The 11,465-nt window shown below is 40.8% G+C and overlaps 1 protein-coding gene across 1 annotated transcript in view; it reads left to right on the top strand.

Annotated features, from left to right (window-relative positions):
- STX18 (syntaxin 18) overlaps positions 1–11,465 on the top strand; it is a 99,163-nt gene that overhangs the window by 82,479 nt on the left and 5,219 nt on the right. Inside the window, exon 7 of the mRNA XM_026648134.1 lies at positions 1,428–1,576. Coding sequence (XP_026503919.1) covers positions 1,428–1,576 — 149 coding nt within the window. The remainder of the gene's footprint in view (positions 1–1,427; positions 1,577–11,465) is intronic.

Genomic DNA, 11,465 nt, shown 5'->3' with positions numbered 1-11,465 from the left:
ATGGGAACAAGTAAATAACTTTTCCTTATTCACTTTCTCCACACCACTCATGATTTTATATATCTCTATCATATCCCCCCTTAGTCTCCACTTTTCCAAGCTGAAAAATCCTAGCCTCTTTTATCTCTCCACATATGGGACCCGTTCCAAACCCGTAATCATTTTAGTTGCCCTTCTCTGAACCTTTTCTAGTGCCAGTATATCTTTTTTGAGATGAGGAGACCACATCTGTACACAGTATTCAAGATGTGGGCGTACCATCGATTTATATAAGGGCAATAAGATATTCTCCATCTTATTCTCTATCCCTTTTTTTAATGATTCCTAACATCCTGTTTGCTTTTTGACTGCCGCTGAACACTGCGTGGACGTCTTCAGAGAACTATCCACGATGACTCCAAGATCTCTTTCCTGATTAGTTGTAGCTAAATCAGCCCCCATCATATTGTATGTATAGTTGGGGTTATTTTTTCCAATGTGCATTACTTTACATTTATCCACATTAAATTTCATTTGCCATTTTCTTGCCCAATCACTTAGTTTTGTGAGATCTTTTTGAAGTTCTTCACAGTCTGCTTTGGTCTTAACTATCTTGAGCAGTTTAGTAGAGATGAAAGGAATGAAAAGAAAGTGGTATTTTTCTCCTTGTCCGGAAGTACCTTATAGTAGTTAATCTTAAACTGCAATTTCTATTGTATACTCCATTTTCAGAAGTTATATATTTAAGATGTTTTAGGTCCCAGTCTTGCAAATCAAATACAACTTCACTTATGAGAGTATTCCTATTGAAATGAATGGGGCTGCTCCAGTATGTAAAAACAAACAAACCTGGTGTTAAGTGTTTGCAGGATGGAGCCTGATCTAACTTGTTGCATGCAGGCAGACCCCTCGTGAGGAATCAGTTGCACAATTGGGGCCATAATCTGCAGAATCAACAACATAAGGAAATGAGATAAGTCTTGGGAGGTTTATGCTAATATTTTGAAATGAGGTTCTGGGTTTAATTTTGCAAAATAATGTGAGTAGCAAGGAGGTGGTTTTCTGAAATCTCAGGAAAGGTAATGGCTTTCTACAGTTGGTGTCATTTTCAAAAGTGTACATATATTTCTGTTAAAGTCCACATTGTGGGAGAAATGACTTTGTTTTGACTTTTACAGATGTCTCGTTTCCTGACAAAGGAAACGATGCTGCGAAGACTTCTGCATGGGCTTAACTTTATGCACTATGAGTATTTCCACTTGCTGCAACGTCCATACTTCAATGCAGCTTCTCCCAGTGAACAAAATTAAGCGTGTGTCTAAATCTTTGCCCCCAGTCCTGCACTTGTACCTTACCTGTGTGAACTGCTGATAAATGTGTAGCATGAGTCTCAATTAACTAGAAATGAAATCTAATCATTTGATAGTTGGTACTACATGAGTAAGCAGTGGTTGTAGCTTCACATTTCAGTATGCTGATATGTTTGGGATTTTTGGTTATCTTTACAGATCAGAATCTGACAGATGCCCACACTAACTTGGGGCTATGGGGGGATGGCAAAGGTGAAGATGAACTGTCACCTGAAGAAATTCAGATGGTAAATTCTGTTTTATATCTTCCCTCCCCGCACCTTTCCAGCTAATGCTATCTGTGCATATGGTGCATTAAGGAACACAATACACGCTCTCACTTGGCTCTCGACTTGCTTTTTATGCAGAGTAACTTAATAACAAATTTCAGAGTAGCAGCCGTGTTAGTCTGTATCAGCAAAAAGAACAGGAGTACTTGTGACACCTTAGAGACTAACAAAGAACAAATGTGCCTTTTCAACTTGGATTCCTAATTCTTGGTATCAGTATTTAAAATTGCTACAAAAAAGAGAGACTGCTGTGCAGCCATGATATTAGTGAGAGAGTATTTTTTAGCAATTAAAACTGCCCATTGAAATTGAAATTTAAATTGCCCTTTTAAATTGCTACTATGGGTTGCTGTTTCAATCATCAAACAAAGGAAGTCATGGCAACATTAAGAGAAGCATAAAGAAACTTTTGGAAGATAAAGATTGTTGCTGCTGCTATTGCGATCCCTATTTGAGTTATTCTGTTGCCAGTTACTCTTATGTAATTTCATTCTTTTTATCTGTGAATTTTTAGTGCTTATAAAAGAGTTTGAGCAGTTTTTTTAGTGTGAATAGGCAGCCTGCAAGCTTTCCTTCATAGCTGTCTGTGCAGCTCACTTCTTTGCCACCTTATGAGCCTTGTTCTCAGAGCAATGTGTTGGAAAGCTAGAAAACTCAAACCCTGGGACTAACAAATGCTCTGATCCCAATTGTCAGAAGGGTAGGTAAGGAGAGAGGCAGTCTCCGAGGCTCTTCCTACACTAGGGAAATTTTCTGAATCTTTCGTGCCATTGCTAATACCAATTCAGCTCTATCAAAAGGGGCATTGCCAGCAGATTGAGGGACGTGATCATTCTCCTCTATTTGGCATTGGTGAGCCCTCATCTGGAGTACAGTGTCCAGTTTTGGGCCCCACACTACAAGAAAGATGTGGAAAAATTGGAAAGAGTCCAGTGGAGGGCAACAAAAATGATTAGGGGGCTGGAGCACATGACTTATGAGGCGAGGCTGAGGGAACTGGGATTGTTTAGTCTGCAGAAGAGAAGAATGAGGGGGGATTTGATAGCTGCTTTCAACTACCTGAAAGGGGGTTCCAAAGAGGATGGATCTAGACTGTTCTCAGTGGTACCAGATGACAGAACAAGGAGTAATGGTCTCAAGTTGCAGTGGGGGAAGTTTAGGTTGGATATTAGGAAAAACTTTTTCACTAGGAGGGTGGTGAAGCACTGGAATGGGTTACCTAGGGAGGTGGTGGAATCTCCTTCCTTAGAGGTATTTAAGGTCAGGCTTGACGAAACCCTGGTTGGGATGATTTAGTTGGGGATTGGTCCTGCTATGAGCAGGGGGTTGGACTAGATGACCTCCTGAGGTCCCTTCCAACCCTAATATTCTGTGATTCTAATTTCAGCCACTGGTTATCACCATCATTTCATGCTGTGTCAGTTAACCCTGCTGTTGGCAGAGCTGATTGACATGGTGCTTTAAAATGCATGTAGCAGCTGTAGCCCATCTACATGAGGTCTCCGTGTCGCTAAACTTTCCCTAGTGTGGACAGGACCCAAAGTATTCGGAAACCAGGTCTCGTGGGGCTTTGACATAAACACCCTGTATTGCACTTTGAAGCAAACTGGAAGCAATACAACATGACTAGTGTTGCTAAGCAGAAGGCTGCTGCATCCAGCAGTATCTGAAGCTTCCATGATGGTATTCAAGAGTAGTCCTAGGCAATGTTCACTCTAAATTTTTTCCATCCATGTGCAGATTGAATTTGGTTATGTGCATCAATATCGAGGTAATGTGCGGATATGCGCCACCAGTAGCAACAAAAAACTAGATATAATATATATATTTAAAAAGTTACCATAGGGATAATTACTCTAGCCAGGACAGATTAGGCATTTTAGAACTCACTACTCAAAGAATTGAATGTAAGCGTAAGAGAGAAATAAAAATTGTGAAAGGCTTAGACCAGTCAAAAAACTAAAATAGCAGCACTTCGAAAGAATAAAATTACAGAGAATATATGTGCATTGCAGGAAGTATCAAGAAGTAACCACAACAGTACTTCACGTATGTGTTGGGAGGGGGGTGTGTGTGTGTGAGAGAGAGACAGATAGAGACGCTGAGTGTGCGAGTGTGTGAGAGACACATGCTGCCCCTTAAGTATGCTGCCCGTTTAAGTAAATTGGGACTCACCAGTCTGAAGCCTGTTTGTTCAGACACAGCAGCAGCTGCCAGCAAGCTCCATCCCACTCCTGAGCCCTGTTGTGTCCCCTCCCCTGCTCTGTGGAGATGGGGTACAGGGGTGGGGGGGGGAGGGGGACACCCTGACATCGGTGCCCACTTCCCTTCCCCCTCCCCCCCTGCTCTGCACAGAAAGCAGGAGGCTCTCAGGAGCAGCTGGCCAGGGGCTCCAAGGCAGAGGGCAGGAGCAGCGCAGCAGTGGGTGGAGGGGTACCTGAAGTGCACGACACTTGATAGACTGCTGGACAGCCATATAGCTTAGAGGGAACTTAGGTCCTAGGTAGAGCACTATAATACCCATCTTAGACATGACAAAGGTGTAAATAACTGTGGGAAGGGCTATATCTAAGGAAAAAGGTCACACTCACTTAGCTAATCGCAGATTTAAAAAACAAATACTCTTGACCACAGTTGCTGAGTGTCTAGGGGGAGGTGGAGGGACCAAAACAGCCTCCTGAATTACAGACCACATTGAGAAAGAGTGAATGTGGGCTGTCTCAAGAGAAAGGAGCAGACATGATCCTACTTAAAGCCCTTAACAAGCTTCCCTGGATGATGACAACATCCTTCTCCTCACACATTATCATCTTTTTTTTTTTCTCAATCTGACATAAAAAGGCCACTTTTCACAGAGGCCTCTTTTCTTCTGTTTTCTTCCAGCAGTCTGCATGCTAATGTTAGAGTTTTCCATGTAAATCTCCTGCAGGTCAAATGGAGGTTAACACCAGCTATTTGAGTTGCTATATATAAAATGGTTTTCTAATAGTTGATTAATAACCTTGTTAGTGTCTTTTCTTTTGGCTCTGTGCTATATACTAGGTTTTGGACCAGTTGCCATACTCTTTATTCTAGCAGTTTAGGATAAAGTTTCATGGCATCTCTATACAGTATTTAAAGATTTTTTTTTAAGTGATTGAGAAATAAATATTCACAACGAGTTGATGGAAGGAATTCTAGAATTCACAATCCTGAACTAGCTGTAGCCTGACATTCTGTCAGCTATTCCTAAGGGATAGCTGCTGGATGTTTTTAGAAAGTGCATTATTACTCCATGCAATTTTTCAAAGTCCTCCTGCTCTTCATTTTTATTTTTTATATACTTGCACTTGGCATTGTCCATCTTACACCGGCTCACTTTTTACACTTCATTTGATGTGTGTCACGAGTAGGGTGACCAGATAGCAAGTGTGAAAAATCGGGACGGGGTGGGGGGTAATAGGAGCCTATATATAAAAAAGCCCCAAATATCGGGACTGTCCCTATAAAATCGGGACATCTGTCACCTAGTCACGAGTGACATTTAATATTAAAAAAACCTGCCTAAAAACAGCATTGAAGTTCTGAGCTAAATAAACAAATACAAGGCCATCCTGTCACTTTTATTCTTAACGTGCCTTGTTCTGCTGACATTTTGCAGGATGATACCCCAAACATGACAATGACCTGACATCCCTACCAGGCCTAGGCTAGTGGAATAACTTGTGTTGGAAGTTTTAACCTTAGCTCCAAATTTAATAGCCCGGTCAGTGGAGCATCAGATGCAGAATGCTACTGAGATTTTTTTTTTTTTTTTTTTTTTTTAAATCTCTGCTTGCAAAGTAATGTAATTAAGATGGTAAGTAAATTGCTCCTGGGATGTGCATTAGTTTACTTTTAAATATTAACTGCAAATTTTCACTTCAAATGTGTTTTTGTTAGCATCAAAGGAAAAGTAGCTTCCCTTAGTACTGGAGCAAATAGCACTGAAAATACAGCAGGAAACAAGAGGTGAAAGAAGCATACAAAAGTAAGCTATCGCTATAGTTAGAGTTACCCACTCTCCTGCCCTAACTTACTTAAAATGTTGCCAAAAGTTAATCCTGAACTGGTTGGCTGATTTTCTTTTGATTGAGGTGTAGGCCAGTGGCCCATATGTTGAACCTTCCTTACCTGCAGTTCAAGTGCTGGAGTCCTACCTGAAAAATCATTGATATCTTACCCAGAGTTGATCTCTTTTGCTATACAAGCATTATAAGAGGCGAATATGGCCAGCATTAATCAAAGCTGTAAGTAAGGTACTTCAGCTTCTCACCCTCTCAAGTGGGATTTGAACTTAGTGTTATCTGCCCTTATGGTTCCCCCCTTTGACCTGTTAGCCTCCTGCTTGTGGTCTTTTTAGTGACCGTCACCTCCATGAGGAGAGTAGGTGAGCTGCACGCCCTACACTGTTTTGTTAAGAACAAGGTACAGTTTAGGCCACAGTTTCTCTCCAAAGGAGTACATGTCTTCCATCTCAGTCAGTCAGTATATTTACTGGTTTTCTTTCCAAAGCCACAAGCTCGTAAGGACGAACCAAAGCTCCACATTCTGGATGTTCTGGCTTTTTGTCTTGATAGAATGAAGCCCTTTCAGATCTCTTCCCAACTATTAGTCTCCTGTGCAGAACAATGACTGTCCAAGTGGATCACCAGCTCTGTTGTAATGTGCTACAACACGTAGGTTGCCACCCCTCCAGAAACACTGTCTGTGCATTCAACCAGAGCATGCAACATCCACAGCATTTGTAGGAAACATCCCTATTGCGAATACTTGTAGAGCAGCAATGTGGTGGTCAGTCCACACCTTTGTGAGACATTGTGATTGCCACCAGGTCAAGGGAAGATACTAATGTAGGGAAAGCAGTTCTGCAGTCCCTCTTCCAGTGAGATTCCTACCCCCACCTCCACTGGAAACTCTACGGGAGTCACCCAGTGTAATGGACATATGCAACCACTCAAAGAAGCAAGAACGGTTACTCACCTCTCATAACTGTTGTTCTTCAAGATGCATTACATGTCCGTTATACAGCTCACCCTCCTTCCCCAAACCTCCAGGATGTTTCAACTAAGGGTTGGGTATGAAGGAAGTGAAGGGTGGGCAGCATGGCTCTGCCCTTTATACCCTCCGGAGCATGAAGGCACCAGGCATAGGCATGGCCCCTATGGATACTGCTAGGGAAAACTCTTCAGCACTGGTGCACGGGATGCCCACACATCTAGTGAACATATACACCACATCTCGAAGAACAACAGTTATGAGAGGTGAGTAACCATTCTTTACTGGTATTGCCCTCTTTCCTTCTCTCGCTCTCTTTTTTTAATATGAGCAGTAAGAATGTTACTGATATAATCTTTTCCCACTAATTGATTGATGCTCAAAGTGCTTCTAGCAAACCTTAATTCTATTTTCTAGACCTAAGGGTACGTCTTCACTACCTGCCATATCGGCGGGTAGCAATTGATTTATCCGGGATCGATATATCGCGTCTCGTTAAGACGCGATATATCGATCCTCGAACGCGCTCACCGTCGACTCCGGAACTCCACTAGAGCGAGCGGCGGTAGCGCAGTCGACGGGGGAGCCGCGGCCGTCGATCCTGCGCCGTGTGGACCCCAGGTAATTCAGTCTTAGATACTTCAACTTCAGCTACGCTATTCGCGTAGCTGAAGTTGCGTATCTTAGATCGATCCCCTCCCCAGTGTAGACCAGCCCTTATATGAATAGTTTTATTATTAAATATAACTAGATGAGGCTATTTACAAAATGCAGGGATGTGTGTAGTGGTTTTGTCTAAATGAAACTGCACTGTCGCCAACACCTGAAAGCATTTTTGAGCAATAGTTCTCCAGTTATGCCTGAGGTTTGGAGACCTGCTGGCACCTAGCCAAAGGATTTTGTGTATATTTTGATTAATTTTAGGTTATTTTAATATTATTGTGTTGATTAACAAGAACTCAAAACTGATACATTTCCAAGCTGTTCTGAAAGATTTTCTCCCCTGGCAGAAATAAAACGTTTGACGAAACACTGGGCCCAATTTTTCATTCGTGTGCAAAAACTGAATTCAGTGGAATTACATTAGTCTGAGTAGAAATCAGGCAGCTATATGCTCTTCCCTTCTGCATTGCATTAGGACATTATATCAGATAACATGCTTCATCACAACACTGCAACAACCTAGTGTCTTCAATGCAAGAATCTCAATGTGCTTTACAAATGTCAACGAATCCACACAACATCCAATCGCTGATTTGATAAGGGGTATTTAGACATTTCTCCTCTATTTTTATGTATGCTATTACAGGATTAGTTAATTTTTACTCTTTTAATTCTTTTTCTGTGAATAATGGTCTATAATGGTCCAGGTGCATGGAAGTTACATTTATTTTAAGTAAATTGACTCCCAAAACGAACAAGGTGAGAAATACTGTAGAAACTGGAGTATTGGTTTTAAATTGGAATGTGTTGTGGCAAATTATACCCATAATTCACAATCAGTGTTTCATGATCTTTCTTGAGGGTAAAATAATGAGTTAAACCTCTATCATATGGCTACAACTGCAATTTAATTCATTATTTCACTCACAGGAGAGATCATTACATGGTCCAAAATGGTTGCAGACTATTGTATTATTTGCACAATAAATCCTAATTTATAACCCATAGTGCAGGTATATTAATGCTTTTATAGTTATTGTAAGCAGATGTCTTGTGGTCAGATTGAGTGTAATTAAATCTGTTTCTGTTTGAAAAGGTCTAATTTCCTCAACTACTTTCATCTTATTATTTTTTGTCTACGGTGAAATCACATACAGACATTTAATGATGTATCTCTTGGGATAACAAAAAAGAACTCTGATTATTACTTTTATTCATTAAATCTTGGGCAAAGTCTAAGCAATTTGTCACTTTGTGCCATCCTTTTGTAGCAGCATATTTTACTGTCCTAAAAAGAGCTTTCTTTATTAAGCCATAGATAGTTGAGCTATATTTAGATTGTCGTAGTTTCAGTTTTATGTTCCTATCATGTAAATTCTTTTGTGACATATTGATGTATTATGTGCTCTGTGTTCTAACCTTTTGTTCAATTGACTGTTCTATCATTGCTTATTACAGTGCAGACCAAATAATTCATCAGCCATCATTTCAATTACAAAGTTTATCTAGGGATATTTTTTTTAAATATGAGTAGAGGGTTTGGGATTTCTTTTAGAATACATTCTCAAAGTGCATTTATACTATCTGTAACAGATCACAAGCATTTACTGTGTATTGAAAATCTGATTTCTAAACTGGTTATATAATTCTTACTAGGGTGCTAAAAAATGGTAACATTTTTGGTGCTGAACTTTTAATGCAGGACTGTCCCAACTTATTCCCGCAACAGCACAAACAAGTTTGAATAGTCCTGCGTGAAAAATTCAGCACCAGCAATTTTACAAACAGCTATAAATTGGCTGTCTTCTCCAGTCAATGACTATCTTGACTACTCGGTGCTGGACCTCCTGGGCTCGGTACACCACTTTACTTCAGGTTTACACTGGTGTGACTCCATTTAATACTTACACCTGTGTAAACCTGATGTAGTGCAGTGGTGAATCAGGTCCCAAGAGTGTAACTCTTCTAGCCATTCATGACTATAATAGTAAATATGTCTATACCAGTCTTTAGATTTTGTTAATGCATGCTCCCTTTGGAGGAAGAGTCTTCAAAGACAGGGTCCTTGTGATGGGAGGTAATTTAATTATTTAGATTGGGATGTTAGGATTCTGCCATTATCTAATCATGAATCTGTGGGCAGGGGAATAGGCTTGGACTATGGATGGATTGCTGCTGATAGGATTGAACCTCTGGAAGACATTTTCTAGAGTGCTTCAATGCCTGTGGGGAATGGGGGCTTGTGTCGCTAAGTATCACCCCCTAGCATCACTCTGTAATTGAGGATGGGTAGGCCATGGCTGTGGGCACAGTTGAATATTCCTGATACATGGAATGTAGCTGTTACGAAGCCACCCCTAAATATATATCTGTAGACAGGATAGGACATTTTGGAAGAAACAGATAAATGGAAACCGATAAATTATAGTATTTAGCACCCACTCTTCTGTTGTGAATGTTGAGACAATATTAATTGGACACCTAGCTCCTTTTAATGGGTTAATGCTCGTTTTAAATATCAGAATGAAATAAATGCCACACAATTACTAAAATAGTCTTTCAAAATGTAAGACAGTCTGTTGTGGGGTGGTGACCACTCTGTAACACCCCCTGTTGGCCAAACATGGGCACTGAAGGCACCCCCTGTTGGATTTCCTCCCCGAGGTATAGCACCTTAGCTTTCCAGACACCAGGCTGTTCTAGAGATGTGACCAAGTCACAAACAAACACTTCTTCCAGGGTAGCACAAGTCACTAAAATTCCCAACAAACACAAGGTGGTTCTGCCTTTCAGGAGCTTCTCTTCAGCCATGCGCTCCGTTCCCAGCCCCTTTCTGGGCTACCGTTGAGAGTTTGTCTGGCTCTGGGATAGAGCGCTCAGCCTCCAGGCCGTTTTTCCTGGAATACTGTCCTCATCCCCTGCTGGGCTCTGTTTCTTGTGTCCTTCCCTACTCTGGTATAGAGCACCAGGCCACAAGGCTGGTAGCTTTGGAGTACCCAGCCTCCTGCAGACCATCACTCAGGGCTTTTCGCAGGAGCCTGCCTGCTCTCTGTGATTCTGCTCCAGACTGATCTCTCTCAGCCCTTCTTCTGTGACCCAGGTGTCCATTAAAGCATCATCTGACACCCCTTAGCCCTGCCCTCTCAGGCTGGGAAGCAGCTAATTAATTATGGCATATATGGGGCTGGTCCCAATTCTCCTTGAAGGGACCAGTCACATTGTGACACTATCTATCCATAATGAGTAAATAAATCCCAGAACAGTGTATCCTAAAATGAAATATTCTTAAATTCAGGCTTCCTTTCTTGAAGGGCAAACTTCCTCATCCATAGATCTGCTTGGTATGTTCTATACCTGGAATGGTCTAATGGTCACTCTATGAACTAAGACCATTTGGAAGAGAAGAAGTGCCTGACTGTACCCAAAAAAAAAAAAAAAAGAATTTGTACTGTTGCTGTGTTGGAAAGTTGGAATAGCATTACCAGCAGGAAAGAAAAATACTGGACTCTTATACACAGTATTCAGTGGCATATCCTAGAAATATGGATCAACTAGTAGACATTATGGAGGCATGGTTCAGGCCTCCATAGTTAAAGAAGTGTTGATTCAGCCTCTTGAATCTCTGAAAGTAAGATTCAACTTCTGTGTTAGTACAAAGATTCCAGTGTATCTTCCTGAAATTTACAGAACATAATCTATGAATAAAGATTGAATTTTCTGAGGGTTTTCAAATAAATGTCAATTAGTTTGAGATAAAAGTAGATCTTTTGAAAAAATTGTGCTGTGAGCATAATCCTTTTTTATGCTAAGAGGACTGGGGAGAAAGTGATAGGGTGAGCAACGAACAGTGTGATTAATTATGAAAGATGGCAGCATAATGGCATTAAAGTTGCCTACTGGTGCAGATTGGAGCTGCACAAAAGCTGAGTTTGATTAGCTCTATGCCATATTGTGCACATTGATTTACTTGCCATATCTTGAAAAAATTAATGATGAATCAAATGTTTAAATTACTCTGAAGTATTGAAATGTTTACATTGTCCATCATTTTAAAAAAAATACAGCTTAGGGCATTTTCAGTAATGTCTGTGTGGAAAGCGAAATGTCTAGCTACCAACATCAGACCAATTTTACATTAATGTAACTACCCGTCTTTCCTGTTAAAGAT

The sequence above is a fragment of the Terrapene carolina genome, unplaced genomic scaffold, assembly GCF_002925995.2.
Source record: "Terrapene carolina triunguis isolate 2854851 unplaced genomic scaffold, T_m_triunguis-2.0 Scaffold66, whole genome shotgun sequence".
Classification (NCBI taxonomy): domain Eukaryota; kingdom Metazoa; phylum Chordata; order Testudines; family Emydidae; genus Terrapene; species Terrapene triunguis.
Note: the sequence above shows the minus strand (reverse complement) of the source record. Positions and strands in the feature narration are given on the sequence as shown.